The sequence below is a fragment of the Hippoglossus stenolepis genome, chromosome 5 (assembly GCF_022539355.2).
Source record: "Hippoglossus stenolepis isolate QCI-W04-F060 chromosome 5, HSTE1.2, whole genome shotgun sequence".
NCBI classification, from domain to species: Eukaryota; Metazoa; Chordata; class Actinopteri; order Pleuronectiformes; family Pleuronectidae; genus Hippoglossus; species Hippoglossus stenolepis.
This window is the reverse complement of record NC_061487.1, coordinates 3,980,439-4,003,319: the sequence shown is the minus strand read 5'-3', so window position 1 is coordinate 4,003,319 and position 22,881 is coordinate 3,980,439. Positions and strand designations below refer to the sequence as shown.

At 41.7% G+C, this 22,881-nt stretch overlaps 1 protein-coding gene across 2 annotated transcripts in view; it reads left to right on the top strand.

The window, feature by feature from the left end:
- poc1b (POC1 centriolar protein B) overlaps positions 1-22,350 on the top strand; it is a 45,454-nt gene extending 23,104 nt beyond the window's left edge. For both annotated transcript variants that reach the window (XM_035156390.2, XM_035156389.2), the window contains 2 exons: positions 20,907-21,209; positions 21,534-22,350. In XM_035156390.2, the coding sequence (XP_035012281.1) occupies positions 20,907-21,209; positions 21,534-21,692 (462 nt within the window). In that variant the 3' untranslated portion in view covers positions 21,693-22,350. The remainder of the gene's footprint in view (positions 1-20,906; positions 21,210-21,533) is intronic.
- Positions 22,351-22,881: the final 531 nt, after the last annotated feature.

Here is a 22,881-nt window from a genome sequence, read left to right as displayed (position 1 = left end):
CCTTGTCTTCATCTTCTGCTCCTCACACCACTCTTCCCTTTACAACCCTTTCTTATACCTTCTATGGTCTAAGAAAGGGTTCTTTTGGAACTTTTCATCCTGGATAATAGACCACATTTCCTCTGTTCCTGCCACTCAGTGCAGAGCACAATAGCATCAGATGTTGAAGTGCCCAGGAGGAAACACTTGCACAGTCTGTTGACCCACCCGCCTCAGGACAGAGTGGGCTTGAAGGTTTGGCTTGTTTGACGTTAACCCCTGGCCCTTGTGGAGGTGGTGCAATGAAAATGAGAAGAATGGCTCCACAGTTTGAAATGTTTTCCTTGTTTCGCTAATGTTTCCATTGGGTCTCAAGAAGATTGCCCAGTAGGACCTTTCCTACATCTGCTAAGTCCTCTATAGAGCTGTCGCACTCCTTCTCCCTTCTTGAATAACGAATGAATACAATATATCACAGACTACTCAGTATTGGCAGTGCTGTCTTTGAGCCCCACCTGTTCTGTGTGAAATTGTTTTTTCAGCCTGTGTTCGGATGCACACTGTCTTATGTCTTTTCACTTCTCTCTTGAGGGACCAGATGCAGAACCAGGGTCATACTTAAACATCTGCTGGTATGTCAATATGTGCAAATGAATGAATCTACTCTAGTCTCACACCCACTGAGAGTTCACATGCATTAGTGTGTGGTAAAGTAGGCCACATCATGAAAAAACCGTCAGTCCAGAGCCGCAGACTTGCTGATTGTGCAGCCAATTTAATCATAAAGCTACTTTAGAAGAAAAGGACTTAGTTCACTATAACTTTATAACGTCTCAGTCTTGCAATTTCAACTGTGCACATATTGTGTTCAGTTAATGACAAGCATATTATTTGGTGATATTCACCAATATGAAAACTTTTATTTTACAGAATAAACAATGCTGAAATGATGTGCTGTCATGTTTACATTTTATGTTAAAAAAATTTGTTCATTCATGTTTTATATATTTGATGGTGTTTTCTTTTTATTTGTAGTTATTTATAATAATGTTTACAGCTCAACTGTAAAATATCACACCTCAGTTACATTTCTTTACCATAAGGGTTTGATAACGACATCTTAGGAATCATTGCCAATTTTTAAACATTTGTTTGTTGTTAATTTTTCTTCCTCACAAATATTGGTATTGGCGTCAGCCCGCAAAAAAGCTGTAGTGGTCGAACTCTAGTATCTACACATATATCCTTATTAGATAATTAAAGTGGAAGTCTGGAAGGTTTTAATCCTGGTTGATTTGGGGACACCTGTAATTACAGATGGTAGCTGCAAATGTGGTTTCATTTTACAGGTCATAGAATTCTGGGGGCAGCAAAAATAACTATTGTCATTTAATTAAAGAAGTCAAGCAATAACCTGACCTTCCTGATTTCCTACTGCATGACATGATTCTGCAAACAGCAGGGTAAAGTGAAAAGAGTTGATTGCCTCCCTGTCAGATTGGCTCTTCATCTAGCAGCGCACTGTGGCTGCTCCTGACGGCTCCATTACTAGTAAGAAATGTTCAGTTTGTTTTACCAGCAACTTTCGAACCAATCAGATAACATCTGATGATGATGTAGCATTTACCATTCTTATGGAGATATCTGTTTAAAGAGATTAGCAGTAACTTAAAACAGCATTTTCCCCCACAGAATGTCACCACAGACACCGGTTTGCATGTACATAAACATTGCAATACTTTTATTTGTGGGCCATCAGCTCAATAAGCTTTGTGTAACCTCATTCAGCAATACAGTGACCTAACAAATATTTATATAAATGAAAATCATAAAGATTGTCACCAGTCTTATTTCTTATTAAATTTCTATTTAAATTATTCAATTATTGAATAAACTGCTCTATTAGCATAATCAAAGGAACAATTTAGTCGACCATATATGTAGCTTGTGCCAGTACTGACACCCATGCTTCCGACCTTGGAAGCACAAGTGGCCACGATATTTTTTCGCAATATATACAGAATCTGATGAAACCTTCCCTGTTGCTGTTTAGACTAAACGCCTACATAAAAACCTGGCTTTGAAGATAGAGGAGGCGGATGAGCACAGGGAAGTCACAGGAGTTACCAAGTAAGCACCTTGTGTGCCAGCTAATCTTGTCACATCCCCAGACATTCTAACAAAGTAGATTTTTCTTGCTCAGAAGCTCTCACCTCCACAACCCCTTCCCAGCTCTGCTTAGCTCTGAGCTCATGTATGCAATCATCCATACAACCCTGGCATTGCCTCTGCTTTTGACTGATTTATTCATAACTTCATTGGAAGTTTTAAGGGATCTCTGAGTACATTGTCTGTTCCTTAGTGTCAGCCTGGATGGTGGCAATGTTTTGCTTGAAGAAATGGGCCGAATTTGGCTTTTGCCATTTGGAATAATCAGCTTACCAACATTAAATTGGTAATCTCTTTGTTTTTTTGGCGTTTTTTAAAGCACAGAGGGCCTGATCTACCAAAGGTTTCTACCCGAGTGCGCAAAATATTGACTAGATGCAAATTTTATTTGGCGTGGTTTTATTATGAGCTATTTTTTTCTTTTGTTCTTCTTCTTATGTCCTGCCATCTTCTCTTAATTTCATCGGTTGTTCTTTTTGTTTTACCAACAGCATTTACTTTCTCACAGAAACTCTCCCATATCGCGTTTCTTTGAGTTATATTAATATTTCTTTGCTGTAGCTCAACAACATGTTTGTTTGCCTCCTCCACCAACACCTCCAATTCCATGGCATCAATTTCGCTTTGCGCTTGCAGTCACCCTGCCCTCCGTAATGCTTCGTGGTGGAAACCAGTAACGCACGCAAAACACTCTTTTAAATACTACTGCCTCTACCATGTTTGCACCTGTTATCATTTGCGCAATTATTTTTAGTAGATCACCCACAAAATGCCCACAATCCAAATGTGCAATCTGTTTTAATGCACACACAATGTATCACTCTTTATTTGGGATCTTAGTAGATCAGGCCCATAGTATTTAGGCTTACCAGTTTGCAGACTGGACTTCTTTTAGTGGAGACAAATTTATGAGAAAAAAATCCTTTAAGTAAAAACATCTTTATTCTAAAAGCTTTATTCAAACAGAGCTGTGACTGAAAGCCTTGCAAGACCTGATTATGGGTCATATTGTGTCTGATTTGTCATAATGTAGTGCAATTTGCTTCAACAAAGCAAAAATACACACCCCAAAAATGTTAAGTATATCTGGTACCTGTGTATGATCATATTTACGGTGTGTCCCTTACACACAAAAACACACCGGTCTTTTAATAGTTGAGAGGTCACTCATTGACATAAGCCACCTTTCCCTGACCTTTAACATCACAACTTAATGCCTAACCCTGAACTCTAACCTAATTCTATCTCTAACCCCTTAACCCTCAAATAGCCTTTGAGGTGGTGATGACCAGCCAATATGTCCTCACAACATAAAAATGTCCTCAAAATGATGGTTTTGAACCAAAATGGCCCTCATAACTCTAAAGACCACAAGTACACACCACGTTGTGGAACCTCCTGTTCTCTATCTATCATAGTCCTCATACATCCCATCGTTTGATGTGCAAGGTCTTAGTAGCGGATGTATGCCTAATTTAGCTACTCCAGCTGGTGTCTAATCCGAGCCCTCAGTGCTGCCACCAGAGGAGGATGTTCAAGTGTATGAGGCTCAAAACTAGAACAAGCAAAATATCAAAATTTTCTTTCATCTAGTGTAATTCTAGATGTAAACCATGCATGGCGGTTTTAAAAAAGGAGCAACAAGTTACATTTCCAGGGTTGCTCTGGCAATCTGCCTACCTAGAACATATTAATGTCTGGGTGACATGTCCTCTGTTTCAAATGAAATTGTAAGGAAAGGCATTCACATGTTTACTGCAGTGCTCACTTTAAACATTTAAACAACAGAAAAGTGCTGTTCATGGCAAGGAGATGTTCTGTGTTGACTACACAGCTAACAACAAGCTTACAATGTGCAACCACAAACAGTGCCCACAGTGTCCAGTCGATCTGCTCCCTCAAATGGCAAGTTCTTTGTTGTGAGAGCTTCTGTCTCATATACCTAACCCCATACTGCAGCTCAGAATAGACATACAGCCAGTATAAGCTTCTCAGCTAGAGCAAGATTCTCCTCCATTTTCTTGGTTAGAGGGATTATGAGTCCTACACCATTCTAATTGGCTGTCTGAAAAGGGCCTACACAACTGTCCTCACTGCAGAAACTATGCTATGTGGTCACATGCCCTGGCCTATAGTGAAGTTAGAGAACTGCTCACACACCGAAGATGAGATAACATGACAGCTAAGCGGCAAATTGCAGTAAACAAACTTCCCAACCAAGTTCCTGTGTGACCTAAGCTTATAAGTCAGATGTAAAAAAATCATGTGAACATAGCAGCTACATTCCTGGTGAGACATCATGGAACTTGAAACCAATGTGAAAGCAAAAAGGAAATGCTGAATGCCTGAAGTCATATCCGAGAGTGAAGGGCCACTCAAATATTTGCCACACGTACACATTTTCCAGATATCCACATGCATATTAGCGCTCCTAATTTGCCATGGCCCAAATTGTCATTTTGAGTTTCTAAAAACCAAAAGCTGCAGGAGCACAGCTGAGAAGATGCACACAGCCACTTGCAGGCCTACACGTGGGAATATATGGACAAACATGCAGACAGGAAAGCCTGCTTGTTGTTTGTGTTTTTTAACGGGGACTGAGGGGGTATTTTGGAGCCACAGGATCCATGATGACAGACCACATAGCCCACCTGTTGTTACCAGTGCTCAGGGCAGCTCTCTCTGCTCCCTCCTGCCTGTTCTGTGAAGGGCAGAGACACAGCATGACCTCTAACCCCCCCACCGCACCAGCTGTCAATCAAACAGCTCAGCAACCCCAGCTTCTCTGATGCTCTCTCGCTGTGATGCTGCTCAATAGTAACACAGCTAGCTACATCCTCTTTGAGGGCCCCTGTTGCCCAATCAGCTACCCTCTCTTGTTTTTTTTGCAGCCCGCAATCTGCATTGGCATTTTTGAGGGGGCTGGAGACTGTTAGAACAGTCTATGGATCGTCGTTGACATTTCAGTTAGCAAGCCCCAGTATGTCCTTTTCAGCCATGATAGATGAAGATTCCTTTGACCTAATTGCCACTGCAATATCAACTGTTACACTCTCATGCACTGCTGTTTCTGCTCTAGTGAAGTAGAACAGATTACCAATGAAATCAGGATACTTTCTCAGCCCAGTGTTGAAAAAAATGCTTGTGTGAGCAGTGTGGCAAACATAATCTGTCAAATCATTTCAGAGCATATAAGTTCAATGCTGGCCATTGCCTAGTCACCTGTAACTGGTCAACAGGTCCATGTGATTGATGGGTGGACTGGATATTGTCTGTTCACATAACGACTGTAATTTTCTTCATAACACTAAATGTAAACCTTACTTCAGAGAAATCAGAAGTCTTGGCCACTCCCACTGTGACCTGTGAACTCCACCCTCTGAGGCGAAAACATCTCGTATACAGGCACTGCCATCTGCGTAGTTGTGGTCATGGAGTGGAGATGCTATGTCAAAGTCCTGGCAATATATTTGTCTGACCAATTTCTCGTCAGTTTCAGCTATCGATCATGAAGTCTCACCACATTTTTCAGTATCAAATACTTTATTAAAATCAAACTTACTGGAAAAATTAAGGCTTGAACATACGTCAGTGTGATGCACTTCCTGAGGTGACAGAACCATCTTTGGAAAAGATTTATTTCCTGCGGTCTCTGTCCTATCTGCTTATATGTCGTAGCTGACTCAGATAAAAGTGTTTAAAAGTCTAGGCTATATTAACAGCATTCCAGTTTCTATATTTACTGATATTGGATAGGACCTGTTTCCATAGTATATTTCGTTTACCTGCCAAGTTCACTTATAAGGTACATATCCCCTACTTTAATGAAAAACATCTATGTTAGAAGGCTGAGTGTTATAATGAAAGGTAAACAGAAGATTAGTCCGGAGCACCTTTTGTCAGTGTTAGACTATGGTTGTATAGTTTATATTCCTGCATCTGCATCTCTTAAATACAAAATAAAAAAACAGATGCAATCTATCATGCTGCTTGGTGGTTTGTATCTGGTGCAAGTATTAGTACACATCAGTAAATGGACTTCACTGAGTAAATTACTGCAGTACATTTCCAGTTTGCTAGGATATTGCTCAACACTCAGAAAATTCTCTGATTTGTACATGTATAAATCCGTCTTTTGCTTTCATGTACTCAATTGAACTGCAAAGGCATTGCTTTTAAGTAGGGTTAGGGTTAACCCATTTGCAACGATTGTTTTTATCCCTATCTCTGCATGTCAAGTTTAGTTTCTGTATTTTAGTATTTTCCTGTTTGTACTTTAATGTGAAACTTTAAATAAAATTTTGCTGCATGTCCTGATAATATGTCTCAAGGACCTTCCAAGTTAAATACCAGCACGCATTACCATGCGAAGCTCCCTAGCTCACTCTTACCTCCATTTTTTTGCAGTTTCACTCTTTGTATCTGCTCCTCTTGAACGATGTTGGCATTAAGGGGTTAAATTTGACGTGTTATATACTTTTCATATGTTCATGCTCAGTCATCGAAATAGGTACAATGCCTATTTGTGTTCTCATTCTATCCCTGCAATACCTAAACTTGTGGTCAATGAACCTTGAAATATTTCCCCTTTTATTAAGCCTCATGCTGCCTTGTTTCATTGCCACAGATTTTGATTGTAGTCCGCATGCGTATGTGTGGGTGGGAATTTCCATTAAAATGTGAATTATGTGGGTAAATCTTACTAAGGGGCTTTAAAATGGGCTAATCCCATGCAAAGCCACAATGACGCTCATTCACTTCCTCACTGTGAAAGGATTCACCTCCGCTTGAGACTTTGGTGGGAAAGAAACCAAAGAAAAATCTCTGGTGGGGATATAAGTTGCTGAAATCTCAGCAAAAGTCTAATTTCCTCTCATTTCTTAGAAACCTCAGCTGTGTGATGTCAATCCTTTTAGAGCTCATTGAAAAGAATGCTGTACGAAAGCAAAATGCACAAATCATCAACATTGAAACTGTTCACATCGGTTTAAAGTAAAGTGGTGTTCCCGTGTTTGTCCTTTACTTTTCAGCTAATGCCTCATGTAGCATTAGAGTAATCCTATTTCCTTTAATAAGACACTTAAACCTATCAGACTTTGTTTTCCTTTTTCATGAAAAACCTGACAGTTTGAGGTGCCTTTCAAAGATTGAGACACTCTCTTACCCTGAAGTGTAATGCAATGAATCTCAACGCAGAGATTTGCAACTTTCTAAATGTTGTTTAAATATGTTGGTGGTGACAGAGTTATTTAATCAGAGTTGTCGGTACATGGATGATTAACCAAGGGTTATTGTAGGTCATACCCATAGACACAGGGAATTAGGTAATGGGAAGAACCAAGTGCCATTTGGCACTTAACAGAGATAAGAGAGGAAGTATAAAGAGGAAGTATAGTAGAGGAGAGAGAGGGGAAAAAATGAGGTAGTGATGAAATAAGAGGAACCAGAGTTGCTGACTGACTCATAGGATGCACAAGAGCCAAGGAAAGAAAGGAACTGAGAGTTGGGGTAGATTACCAAAATTGTTGGTCTTCATTTAGTTTTGTTAAATGTGTGTGCCTCCTGTTTCCCTCTCTGTAAGGTTCTTAGTTCAAGTTTTGGCAGGAAGGACTCGCTAAAATCTTATCCACATGTGCAACATAAATTAAATCTGTCCACTAACAAGTGAATTTGGAGAGACATCCTGCAGACGTGTCCTTGAGAAACTCAAGATTATTCTACGGGTACTGCTGTGCTGCTGACCCTGACCTCTGAACTCTCTGGGGAGCAGTTCTTAAGAAGAGTCTATTTCCTTTCAAAATCAGTACTAATAGTATAAACCGAATATATACAGTTAGTTTAAGCTTAAGAGAATTGGATTTCTAAATCATTAGCACTTAATGACCGTTTGTTAGAGAAGGAAGAAGGATGTAAGGCCCTGACATGCTGAGATGTTATTTTTGTGTTACTGTTGATATTAGTGGCTGCAGGCTCAATTGAGCATATTAAATCACTGATGGTGGCCACTGGTTATAGATTCTGTATAGCGCAATTTTCAGAAATCTCTGGCGTGTTCAGCTGAGGGGTGGCGTAGCAGGCAGAGGCAGTGCGTTCACACATACAGCCCCTGCGGAGAATGTATGGAGGATCTCCAGAGTTCAGTGTATGTTTGAAAGTAGCTTTTATTTTGCAGTGGCTCCTTTGTTCGTGCAACACTTTTTCTCCTCTTAATAGCTGTGCAGTGCAAAGCAAAACCTTACAATGCCATTTGTGACTGTACTTTTTGCATTTATTTATTCACATCTTAAATATAATTGGACTTTTTCAGTAGATACACATCAGCATTAAAATGTAGATTAATTTCTGTAAGAGACGTGGACCTTCAGACTGTGAACACACTCAGAATCTCATGTAATTTAGGTACATGACATCCAGATACTTGTCAGGCTGGATACTGCCAGGTTCTTTAAGATAAAGACGAGCAGTAACCAAAATGTTGGCTTGATCATCCTTTGTGGCTTTTGGTATGTCAGGGCCCTGATACAAGAGGATATGGGTTATAATTTAGGGTAAATGTTACTATGGTACTAGATGTTCTGCCAACAAACTGATGGAGCATCCAGACTACCAGAGGCCAACTCCAGACTAACCCCTAACCCTAACTGATATAAAGACATAAAGGCAGAGGCAATTCCTCCTGGTCTTGGCAACAGCCAAGTGTAACAGGTGAGGGGAAGGTGAAAAAACTGACTTTGGTAACAGTTGCTCTGCACTTCATGGTAAACACAATAAACGACATCAGGACAAGGGAGTGTGTATGGGTGTGATCATATCTGAGTGTGTATACCGATGTCCCAGGTGTGACTGGGAGTGACTTTGTATGTGTGAGTCCAATGGGGTTAAGGTCTCTAAAGCACGTGTTCTCTGCAGACTGAGTGTATTTGACATGTGGGTGTTTCCAGAGTGGATTGCAGCCTAGTCAGGGAAACATGCTCCTGCCACCTCAGCCATACTCATGCTTGCCCCCCCTAATCTCTTTGTCTATCACTCTCTGAAGATGATGATGATGATGATGATGATGATGATGACCGTCTAACTAACATGTAGTGAAGATGATAAAAGTGAAAGCTGGAGATGTATCTAGCAGTTTTTTTTCCCACCAAAGATTTGAATGGCCTAGCACCACAGCAGACACTGCTTTGTCTTCGTGGAACCTTGACTCTGTACATTTAATCTGACATGATATTCATACTGTTTGGTGTAAACTTTCAGTGCCCTTTTGTTGTCTTGTCATAATCTAGTCAGGACCAGTCACTTTTGGACAACTGCTGTAAAAACTGCCGGGCCTGCAGGAACTACATAACATATAGTAATCAATATAATTTTATCCTTATATATGTATGTGTGTGCGTGTGCGTGTGTGTGTGTGTGTGTGTGTGTGTGTACACACGAGAGCTTTGGAAAGCCATAATAATCAATTATCCCCCATGAGGGAGGGCTGGGATATAACCTTCTCAGAGGCAGCCAAATTTAATTTCCTGCCCCTTGTTGGTCTGGTAATGCCATGTTAATAGCTTCCTGCTCTCATGCATTATAGCCACACTGGCACACATGCTTGTTTATTTCCGCCAACAGCCGGCCTGCCTAACAGCACTGTTACATGGACGACTTCTTCTCCATGCTGAAATCTACACACAGACACGCACACATAAATGCAAACACTTAATTTATATGACTCTGTTGTAATCAGTGTCACAATTACACTAAACTGCTCAACTGCTTGTTAAAAATAAACATTTTCTTCCATTTTGGTGAATGAATGAACTGTTAATTTGTTTAAAGCCTCTCTTTAGTATTTCAATTGTTTAAGGTATCCCATGGAGATTTTCAGTGTTTCTGACCATTACAAATCTAATGCTATAGTAATAGTTTATAGCGTTGAATATAGTATATAGTAGTTTATGCTTATACAGGCCTAACAAATTGGATCAGTTTATTTTAATCCTCTTGATGATGAAAATCTTAATCTCTAAATCCCTGACCCTTAAAGAAGGAACACTTCCCTAAAGGAACATGAGTCATGTCACCTGCATGCTGCTGAGTTATATTCTATTTGACCATGAGTCACAAGCAAGATGTGGATGCACTGGTGCTTCTCATTTGTAACTGGGAACTGATAACAGATTCACAAAACCACCAGCTCGTACAGTCGGTCACTTGTGATTAGCCTGGAAACACAGCTAATGTATCGTCCCTCTCGCAGATGGATGTGGCCCCCCCTTCCATTCAGACTGATTTCTGTCCGTTCTGAAACTGGTTTGATATGTTGACCGACAGACGGGTGGTCAATGGAAGTGAAACCGAAGCCAAGATGGCTGGTTCACACGTTCCGGTGCTCTAATTGGTTGATGGTCTGGTCAGTGACAAATGCTCTTTGGAAATCAAAAATGATCTTAATGATTCCAGACCTATTAAATAAATGTAGACTAGGCAATGCCAGGCTAAGTTCTCATCTGCGCTGCAAATCACAATCAACTGTCGTTCTTTTTACCAGCCATGACAGCATTACATATATTGTTTTCACTTTTTTAGTCGGTGTGTGTCATCATGACAAAATGTAGTCTTTGAAACACCTATTGTGGCTGGAACTAAGAAGCTGTTTTGAGAACTTTAACAGGTGTTAATATGTCTGTCTGTCTGTGTGGACAGACATTGTCACCGCAATAGCGTCACAAGCCTGCAAGACACAGTCTCAAATCTTTACATGTGTGTTGTTGAGATCAGAATGAAGGCCAAGTTCAAAGATGGGTGTTGTCCGACCCATGAGCCCTGAGCACCATCTATAATCATTTTGTAATGACTACTCATGTACTCATGGGTTAGAACGTCAACATGTTGACAGGTGGCTGGTGGGATCTCTGGTTTACATCACGCCTTTGACTCCCATTAGCACATTATTTGAATCCTATCTTACCAAAGACTGCATCCGAACATTGCCACTGAAACACAAATGAATAAGTCTCCTCTCGTTGTTTCGCCATTGTTTTTGCCATTTCAAGTGCCAACTCAAATCTTTCCTTTAGTTTGTGTCATTAATGACCAAATCAGAATTTGTCTGTTGTTTCTAAGCCAACTGGTGATTATCAGGGACTTTAGCCGGCACTGGTGCAGATCAGGCAACCTTTTTTGCAGGATGCTTTCAAAGTCCTATTTTCTCAGTACTGCGTCCATCTTTAGCACAATGTAAGTGTTCCACCATGAAACATATTTGCAAGCAAAGACTTTCGTCTTTGAATGATCTTTGTTCATTAGTAGCAAAACTGGGATCTTCTGGCCTTTACATATCCGTTTATAAAGCTCAACAGTGTGGTTCCAGAAGGAGTAATCCTAATTATCAGTCATAGTACTGTATCCATCCAATGTAGACTTACCTCAAGCTACGCAATTTACTTACAGAACCCGAGCAGTTGTAAAGGTGGAAAGTCACTGTTACACTCTTTGCATGATCTCTCCTGTTTTGCTTTGTAGATTGCAGCTAACACCATGACAAGAATCTCATTAATTTATCTGGAGTCATGTTTCTTGACATTTATCTAATAAATGAATGATGAATGTTAGTTTGATGTGTGTTATTGAGACAGAGCAGCAGTTTCAGTTACGTCCTATCACTTACTCATTATTAGGAGCGTTATTTTCTGATAACGATATTCAGCAATAAGACTGATGATGAGACTCTTTGTCTCTATATTACCTCTCTCTAACTCTTTCTGTGAGCTAAGCGGCGCCAGGCGATGAGGCATCTTCATTCTTGGTAGGACTGGGCGACAGATGCTCTTGCATTCATACTGCGGAAGTGGGTCAGAGTGCCGAGTTCATCTTCACACTGATATAAAGTGTTGCCTTATTCCTCCATCCTGGTATAATTTCTTTCTCTGTCCACATCTCTCTGGACCCAGTATCATTTACACCCAACTCCAATGCTCTAAAGGAGCCACCATGAGTGGACTCTACTCAGCAGCACATTTTAACCCTGCTGCTATGAGCCAGGTTGTCTTTGTATAACCAAAGTGAAAGTTGGTCCATATCCATGGCATATAATCAAACATGTTTACAGCGGTCGTTGGACTGTACAAACGTATCCCCTTGACCCGGATGTTTTCTGGGTTCTACTCATGGACGGCATTTCAAGCCGCAGCTGGAGTGAGGACAGTCCCTGCACTTTGCCGATGATCTGGTTCTGTTGGCTTCAACAGATCATGAGATTCAGTGCACACTGGGTTGGTTTGCAGCTGGATGTGAAAATGCAGGCCACAAGGTGGATTGTGGTCAAATCAGCGATAATGCGGACGTTGTACCGGACTGTTGTGGTGAGGAGGCAGCTGAACCAAAGGGCAAAGTTTTCGACTTATTTGTCAGTTTACTTTTTGACCCTCATCTATGTTCATGATCACTGAGTAATGACCAAAAGAAATAGATCATAGATAGTGGATTGTGGACGTGGCTGAAATGAGTTTCCTCTGTGGGTGTTTGGACTCAGCCTAAGAATTAGAGTGACAAGCTCAGACGTCAGTAGGGAGCTCAGAGTAAAACCGCTGCTCATTTGCATTGAAAAAATTGGTATTTAATTATGTTAATTCGATAGATAAACATGTAGTTTGGTTGTATTAACATTTTTTGGGGGGTTTTGTTTCCTTAACATTTTCATCTAGCTCCATTAACAGGATAAATTTGTCCAGAAATTTTGGTAAATGACCAAATAGCCACATATCAAATGACGTTCTAATCAGCCTCAGCTACAATTTGAGTTTAGAGTTAATTACCAACTTTAAGTATACCATTTGGATATAGTTAAAATGATAAACATTATTATTCTTTATCCCGTTGATTAAAGATTATTTTTTCCTTGTACATATTTGTCTCAGTAAAGTATTAGTTATTGCACTACAATCTTAGTCATAGTAAACGTGCTCCAGTGTTCATATTGACAGATTGACTGCCATGGTATTGTGCAGGGTGTGCAGTTTCAAAACCAAAAGCCGACCTCATTTGTTTATTCTATATAAATAGTATACATACTTTTGCTTTGGTCTAGGGGTTATACATTTGTCTCTGTCTATTCAACTTCATTCTATACCTACATCAATCTCACTTTTTCCCTCTCTTTCCCTGTATACGGATATTCACACATTGAAAGAAATATATCTTGCCATTGAGATGGAATCCACACCTTCCCTCCAATCGCATTAATACATAAATGAACAAATGAATATATCGATTTATAAAATATAAAACGGTCTATTAATTTATTATCAATATATATTTAGATAAATGCTGACCGTGCAGTGCAATAGTAAGGCCAACGAGGAAACTAGTTCCGTCAAGTCTCAGTGAGGATCATGTGTTATGAATAAATGGCTGCAGCACTGCACAGTATTCTTGGATTATTGTGTGTGTGTGTGTGTGTGTGTGCGCGTGCATGTGTGTGCATTTGTACACTGAGCTATGATATCAGGTTCAGCTGCCATTGAATCAAAGCAGGACGGTATTGTTTTTAGTTTTTGATTGGCCATGGTCGAGGTGTTTACTGTCCCCACTCGTGTGTGTGTGTGTGTGTGTGTGTGTGTGTGTGTGTGTGTGTGTGTGTGTGTGTGTGTGTGTGTGTGTGTGTGTGTGTGTGTGTGTGTGTGTGTGTGTGTGTGTGTGTGTGTGTGTGTGTGTGTGTGTGTCTGAGAGATGCGGTCAGAAAACACACTGTATTTAATGTCAATCCGCGGCCAAGCAGGATATTTTCGTCTGAGTGTGTGGGTGGCTGCTGTGCGGATGTCAGAGACAGACAGATAGAAGAGAGAGGACGAAGACTGAGAAGTCAAGAGGATGTATCCACTTCCTCAAAGCCACAAAAATCCATTCTTGGCTTCCTGCTCAACGTTTAGCTCCACCTTTATTAAAAAAAAAAACATTGCCACACCTCTGACAAAGATCCTGTTAGCTCAGATCAGTGGTTCCAGCTAAATTATAGTTACACAACTTGGATCTGTTTGTATTATCTGTGTGTGTGTGTGTGTGTGTGTGTGTGTCTGTGTGTGTTCATGTGACTGTGTGCTTGCCTGTTTTCCCAGTGTGCATATGTTTTGGTGTGTCAGTTTGTGTGTCCATGTGTGGGTGTGAACATCCTTAACTGTGTGTGTTTTGTTTGAAGTGATACAATAGTGTGGTGTGGGTGTGGGTACTGCACCTGGGTACCTGACAATTAGGTGTGACAGAGATGAATGGAAAATGAATCCTCTGATGTGGTGTCTTGGCAGCACCAACAGAACACAGTGGACAAAGATCACTTGCCGGTTTTAGCTGCCACCTGACTTTGGGTTAAAGGTCGGTGGCGGAGGGAAACAGGATATTGTGTGTGTTTCCACACAGGAAGCAGGCTACTTTTTGAAGACAGATATATTTGACTTGACATTGGATACTAATGTTGTTGCTGCTACTACTATTACTAATAATAGTGGTGCTACTACTGTTGCTATTATTAAGTGGGCATTCAGTCCGAAAACAACCTTGACCAAGCAGGGGCCTGAGGCGTTGAGAGTGTGTTACCTTAGGTGGGACAATGAAGTCCAGGAAATCAAAGTCAAAATCTAAAACGCAGACCTTACGGTGAGTTTTTCGTGCGATGAGATTACATACAAAGTCAATCCCGTGACGCAAAATCACTGGCAAGTCATTGGCTTCAATTGCTTGAATTGAAATATTTGCTTGTTGCGAAAGTCAATCAGTGCTGAGAATGAAACTCATCAGATACAGGTCCTGGCACTGACTCGGAGGTCGAGGCAGGTCATCAAACTGGCCACTGGTCAGCCTGGAAGAGAAATCCTCAACATACACAGAAAGGACGTAGCCTGCTTACTGTATTCTGCGTGTATTGCATTCATATTTGGGCATGTCTTCTGAAGGTTTGCGTGTACCGATGAAACAGACAGGGGGGGGCAGTGTAGCCAATAGCTCAAACAAAATGACCATAATACACGAGGAAGACATTTCAACACTGGCAGAACTTTCTGTGGAGAGACTTTGCCAGTTGGTTAGAAACTACAGGCTTCTGTATGATCTTACTTCAGAGGTAACTTTATCGCAACCTCCTCCACAGTCACCATGTGGATGTATTTCTTAACAACCACGCCAATGTCGCATGATGGTTACATCATTTCAAGTGGACGTAACTCTTTTTGCACATAAAGTGCATGACAAGTAGCCTTTAACTGAAATGTGTTGTTCATACAAGAGTAACATCAATGGCATTCGTGCGACAGTCCAATCTTAAACAGGGATGACATGGCTGTGCAAGCGTACATGTGCGGGATTATTTGTTGTGGTGGACAATAAATGATGAGAGCGAGAATGAGAAAGTGACAAAAAGCTAAACAGCTTGCAACACGTGTGCAAGTGGTGCAGATGCTATATAACACATCTTGTTTGTTAACACTTCTGTGAGTCACTTGGAGGCAACAAAAGAAAGTCACTTTTGGGCCCCTTCAGCATGTAATGTGTACATAGCTGTAGAGGTTCACTGAGTTCAAGAGGGCTCCTCTGTGTGACTGTGTGCTGAGACTAGAGCACGGCCTTGACTGCTGTTAATCAAGAGAAGAATTCAGAAGAGTGACTCCAGCTGTTTGAGTGTTTCTGATGGCAGTTGTTGAGTGAGTAATTATTTGTGTGTGTGTGTGTGTGTGTGTGTGTGTGTGTGTGTGTGTGTGTGTGTGTGTGTGTGTGTGTGTGTGTGTGTGTGTGTGTGTGTGTGTGTGTGTGTGTGTGTGTGTGTGTGTGTGTGTGTGTGTGTGTGTGTGTCCGTCTTTTGGTACAGATGGCAGCCAACTGTGTACAAGCCACCATTTATGTTTGCTCGACATGCATGTGTGTCCAGAGGGCAACAATTTGCTTGTCTGTGTGTTGCTCTGCAGATTTAGGAAAGTGAAACCAGGGCCGAGGGTCAGGGCCAGCTAATGCCTGCTTTGATTTTTAACAAGGATTTCCTCTCTCCGTGGAGCCTGCTTTATTAATGGCATTACATGGCATCCTGTGACCAGGAAGTGCTCCTTTTTCAATTTCAGCACCACAACAACCATCGGATACAGGAAAGAAGGGGAGAGGGCAATGTGATGGGTACACACCAAGGTCACTGAAATTGTTGCATTACAATAATTTCAAAATTAAGCATATAAATACTGACATGTATTTCTTCTGTCGCCTTTTTAGAATACATTTTTGCTTCACTCACATTCAAGTTTATTTCAGCTCTGTCCCCTCATCGCCTCTCAGACAAAGCAAAGCCCCGCCACCATGTAGTCATGACACACTGGATAAAAAGGCACAGTAAGAAATAAAGCAGTGGTTTATTTACCACACTCTTAACAGATAGAGCTCGACAGTTGTCCAGCCTGTTTCCTGACAGACATGACCTCCAGGTAAAATCCGGAGAGTTGACCCAGTTTACCCTGTTTTGTTAGAAAAGACAACACAACGGAAAGAGAAATTCAAAAGGCAGAAATATCAACAGAAGCAACTTGTTATGGAATTATTGAAATCAACCAATAGTCTCATCAAACTCCAGCAGATACATACACAGACCTTGGAAAGCATTCAGATCCTTTTTTATGAAAATAAGAGATTTCACACTTAAATTTGAATGAATTCATTATTTTATTAATTGTAATGTTTAAATGAGTTTGCAAAAAGATTTTGCCACTATTGATGATTGTGATGAAGTGCCAAAAGTAATTTTTAAAGTAAAAAGTAAAAAAAATGAAGTAAAGTGAAATCTGTATAATCACTCTATATTACTGTCATATATCATACTGAAGATTCCTCTATCACTGTTAAGCCAGACATTTTATTCCCAAATTCTCTTGAATATATCCCTCAAAGTTAAACTGATCAATTAAAAGACCCGGTATCACATATATTAAAATGAAGTGTCATTTCATTGTATTTGTGTGGTCACGCTCTCGTCTTAAGTGCCACTTGTGAAATGTCTGTTGCACTATGGTCTCCCTGTAAACACAGCCAGTGCCTGGGCATGATGAGGCCATCAGCTCAGCGTGAATACTAAACATCACAGGGCTTGAGAGCCCATCTGTGTCCTCTAGTGATCGTCGTGACACACCACCTCATGAGACACGGCCTGCTGATTTACATTTTACATTGTGGACATTTAGTTACTGTCATAAAAACATTGTGTGTACGCACACTCCTGTGAAAATATAGGATGTACACAGTTGTCGCTGTTCCCTTGTCGTTTTTAAACAACATCAGACAGAATGAGTGTAGTCAGTGAAGTGTACTTTTTTGGAGGACCTTTGCTCACATCATGAGGAGGATTTTCATGCTCAGTAACAAACATCAGGCAGGTTATTTGAAGAGGAGAAGGTAGAGCAGGGAGGTGGTGCAGGGAGGCGCAACATCAGAGAGGCCCTTCAATTAAGATCAAACAGCTTTTTATGTAAGGGTCAGAGTGTCTGAAGTTTCCTGCCAAAAGACAGAGCGTAGCTAATTCTGGTGCTGATGCTAATCATGGTTTTGATCAGACATCTGTGATTTGATTTAGGAATGGAGGGGAGACTATTTTTGATCTTTCCCTTGAGGATGCGTTTGATCGTAAACATCACAGATGCTGTTAACATTTTAACATGGGCTGCTATTCTGACAGATGAGATTGCTATGTTAGGTAAATCTTCTGCAGTCATGTGAACATGCCCCCAGCCATATTAGCAGTGAATAATTATTGTCAGTTCAACAAGTGTATTACTTTACATCTGATTATCAGCTGTGATATAACACTTCCAAACAAAACTGTGGAAACAAGTTGTAAACCTGTCAAACATTTACTTGGCTTACAACACAAAACATTCCCATTATATTGAATCCAGAATATCCTTTTTATTCCACCAACAACCCTAATGACCTATTAACCTTTCACCAAACATTGTGGGCTGAGCCTGCGTGTCTCACAGAACATAATGCTGTAAGACAGCGCTCCAATAGTGTTCCACCCGGAGACAACGTGAACATTGTTCCCGTAAACTTACCAGCACTGGGGCTCGGTCACGTCACTCCCACTGGCCGCCTTTGTATCTCAGTGGCTAGTTTCTGCACGGCCCTGCCACCCCTGCCCTAACCACCCACTCATCTCCCATCGGACAGAAAACCCTGGCTGGCAGCAAGCCATCACCACATTCCTGCCACTGTTGAACGCAGCTACAGCGAGACACGACCCCTGACATTCTACAGAGCTTAGCGGGGATGATTTTATCTCAGAAATGACCCTTATAATTATGAGGTTCTTTTTGTGGATGTTGTGCTTTAGCACTGTGTTGCAGTTTAGCTCCTTATACACTTATTTTTAACTTGTTGGCAGTGTTCTGTTTAACTGGATGGATCTCTTGGGGCTATATCATGGTAGATCTGCATGATATCATGATTTTGTACATTCAGCTGTATACATATAAGTTTTATTTTAATGTTTTTGTTGGATTCCGTTAAATATTTTCATGTAATCATGTTGCCCATTGCTCTGCTGCAAGGATCATTAGTGTCATATTCTATACTGTGTGTGTGTGTGTGTGTGTGTGTGTGTGTGTGTGTGTGTGTGTGTGTGTGTGTGTGTGTGTGTGTGTGTGTGTGTGTGTGTGTGTGTGTGTGTGTGTGTGTGTGTGTGTGTGTGTGTGTGTGTGTGTGTCACTCGGGCCAGCAGGGGTATCCTGCATGTTAAACGTTTGATTGCACCCAAACTTCCTGGCGGAGGGGGGTTGCGGGGGTGCAGATGGATTGGAGGTCTGGATCTGCTGAGCGTAAAGGATCGGAGCAGATGTTGGCCAGATGTGGCCACAGAGGAGGAGGGGGCTGAAGGATAAAGAGCGAGGAAACACAAAGAGTGATATCATAGCAGAGATATCAATAGAGAGACACCGTCCACACACTGACAGCTTTGTTCACCTCCATTCTGGAGCTGCAACACAGCCCTCTCTCCTTCTTCCTTCACACTCTCCTCCTCTCCACCCCCCATACCTCCTTCCTCTCCTACCTCCCTCCACGCTGCCTTTGAAGTGAGGACAGCGCTCAGGAAGCGAGCTGGAATCAATTGCTCCATGCATTAGGCTGGGAATGTGTGACACCCTCCTCCTCTTCACCCTTCTCTTCCTTCCTCCTCCATCCTCTTGACACATCCCTCGTTTATCTCCCCCCTGTTTCTCTTCATGCACTTCCACCTTTCAAACAAGACGTTGCTGTTATTTTGGCCCAAAGCCCAACTTTGCTTCATGCTGATTATTAGGGATCTGAGTGCAGTGGTTCCACGTGTGATTGTGTGTGGTGTTTGTAATACTCGACTGCAGTAAGCAACTCTGCTCGTTTTGTTTGATGACTTTGTTTTGACTTGCTTTGCTTGTCATATTCATTTTAACTGCTCATTGAAGTCTAAGTTTTGTGATAAGAAAGTTGCTTTGGTTGGTATAGGTGCTCCTGAGAACTGCTGTTCAACACCTGGAGCTTTAGAAGAGCTTCTCAGCAGCCACCACTCCAACACTGTCCCTGAAATGTAAAGCTACTGGTATGAAACCAGTTGTAATATGAAGTCTTGCTCCGACGTCTCTGCCCGGATAAATGAGGAACAAAGGAAATGTGTCCCTGGTTAAACTGAACATAGTGCTCTCGCTCTTATTTTTTCAATCTCCCTCATTATGTGTTTTTTGTTGTCTTTACACCATCAAGGGAACACTCAATAAATGTATAGGTCAATTCAAAATGAAGTAATTCTCTCCGTGTTGGTCCTGGGCTTTAGCTCTCGCTGCCTCAGAGTGCAAATGACCTAGTGAACTTGTCTTTAGCCAGCAAGTCAGTCTCAAAGTCTGTCGTTCAGTCAGTAATCCAGCAGTGTGAGTCATCCGCCTTCTTCATTCTGCCAAGTTACAACACACTCAAGGCCCACTCTGACACAACAAAGAGACAGGAAGGATGTTGGCTAACCCTGCCTAACATTAAGTATCACTGTTGCTTATTAGTTTAGTCTAATGAATACCGCTGTGTTTCGCTCTCTCTCCCACTTTGATGCCTGCACATTTCAAACAGGGAGATTATGCCGACCACAGTTCTGAGCTCTTTTTACAATGTTTTATTACGTTTAGGGTTGGTGAGGCTGGAAAAGCTAGGCTGCATTTGCAACTGATCCCACCGCCTCCCAACGTCCCTCTTGTCAAAACTACGTCCCCAAAACACATGATGGTGCACTGACTGACCACTTCTAGAAGCCGACTTTTCCGTGATTCGCTCTCGCTAACTTCTGACTATCGTCCTGCTTCAGCCGTGTATGTCTCACCTGAAGACTCCAAACATGTGCAGTGAGAGCACGGGCAGGGTGAAGGGAGGCAGATCAGTTAAGCCCTTTTCAGACATGAGAATTGGGTCCGGAGTTTACCCGTAGTCTGCCTTTCACACATGCACAACGCAGCAACAATTCCTCCGCATTATTGAGGCGACAGGTGGAGCAGCCAGGTGCAGCAGACAGACAGTCATTGCGCTAGACACTTAATTGAGAGGCATGTTTTATTGGCATGTCCTCAATTAACTGTTGGGTTTCTCAAAGGTGATTCGATTTCATGTGGACTTCATCTGGTATGCAATACTATTGATGAGGGCCAAACTCAAGCCAGATCTTCTGTCAAAAAACACCCACATAAATATCAATCTGCTGAAGTCCAGTCTTTTTTTTTCTCTTTCACTTTCATCTCCAGCTCTTAAACGGCCGGACACGCTTGATGCCCACACAGGCCGCCGCCAACAGACACCACTCCAACAGGTTGCCGGCGTGTCATGTTGCCAATTTAAGAGAGGAAGGATGGAAGGGGGACGAAAGTGCCCGTAGGGAGGGTTCCAGTTTGGGGAGCCAGATTGGGGCTGGCGGAGGAGGAAGAGGAAGGAGAGAGGAAGAAGAGGAGACAGAGGAGATTAACCCGCAGGAAGTCCTCTCCGGTCATCAATCAAGTCTGGACTCCACCCTGAGGCACATTGTTCAACAGTTGGATATACTCACACAGGTCAGTTATTAGTGAAAGTCCAAACCCTCATCTCATGATACTGGCAGGTTGTGAAATCCCCCAAGAGCATCATAAAAATGGGGAAAGGAATGTGAAGGTGTTGGAAGGAGGCCAACAGTTTAGATTTAAAGGTTGGTCATCTCTCCACTGTAGGGCTGAATCCTAGTGTCACGTCACTTGCTATTCTGTGCTGTCCTGAAAACACACTGTGCCATGACACAAAAACTAAAAAGCCACCTCTGTCGCTCACTCAGACTTTGATTCTCAACTAATTACTCTATCAACACGTGGTATATTAATTATATACATCCTCACTTCAAACAGACTGTTTCAGTGCTGGAGGAGCGTCTCACCCTGACAGAGGACAAGCTGAAGGAGTGTCTCTTTCAGCAATCCAAGATTTTCAAGGATGTGCGATCATCAGGAGAGAGGCGGAGGACGGACAGCAGGGAGACGAATGGATCGTCCGTCCATTTCACTTGAGGATGACCTCGCCTCCTCACAGACTGCAGCACAAACACGGACTGAACACTGCTTGACCAAGGCTGAAAGTGTGCGGTGTGTGTGTGTCCCAGGCCACCTCTGGGGACAACACTCAGACTAACGACATTTGTTTTTCAAATTAGGGGGGGGGGTTGGGTTAAATTTACGATTGTTAAATTTTCTCTGTCTTTCTTTGGCTCTCAAGTATATCCAGCTGTACAGCCAAGCAGACATTCCATTAGTGTGTGTGTCCGTGTCTGTCCGTGTGTGTGTGTGTGTGTTGATATGGATGTTACATCCAAACCGGACAGCTGCAGCTATGAAAACAGACAGTGCATGTCTGCTGTGTGACCTCTGTGTGTGTGTGTGTGTGTGTGTGTGTGTGTGTGTGTGTGTGTGTGTGTGTGTGTGTGTGTGTGTGTGTGTGTGTGTGTGTGTGTGTGTGTGTGTGTGTGTGTGTGTGTGTGTGTGTGTGTGTGTGTGTTGTGCATATTTTAGCTGTCATTTGCTTCTGCTGTAACATTTCTCATTGCACCCTGTTTGTATCTCTGCATAATGCCATGGGGTTTAAAGCTGCATTGTGCTACATACTGGCTCAGTTACACTTCCTCATTCCAAAATAATTTATATGAATAAATGTTATACTGTATTGCACTGATGTTATGAGTATTGTCTGTATTTCTGCCCAGACTACAGACCTTTATTATGATGTTGGGTTATACCAGTTCAAAAGATTAACTTTGACTGGTAAGGAGTACTGCCAGAAAAATATTATCATACGTATTTTTACGTAATACTGTAATAATAAGTATACTCTAAATGTTAAGAAATGCTGATCGATCTCATAAAATATAATTAAGTCAACATTATAACACAGTATCAATAAGTTTGATTATAATATTCCATATTATCTTTACATTTTAAGTCATCATGAGTATTTAATTTCTATCACCGCTCACTTTTTATCTGTCGTTTTTATTTTGCTGGTGGTAGGTTACTTTTCAGACGGTCATGACCCTCATGATATCTGTTGTAGCTTGTTCATATGATACTTTTGTCTCCACCAGTGACTCTGTAATGTTTTGGCTGGGTCTCGCCCAGCGTGGAGACTTTGGCTGTTTATGTTTTCCCAGCGGTGAAGATGTGGTGAGCGATGCTGCTGGTTTGGGAGGAAGCAGTAAAAAAGCCA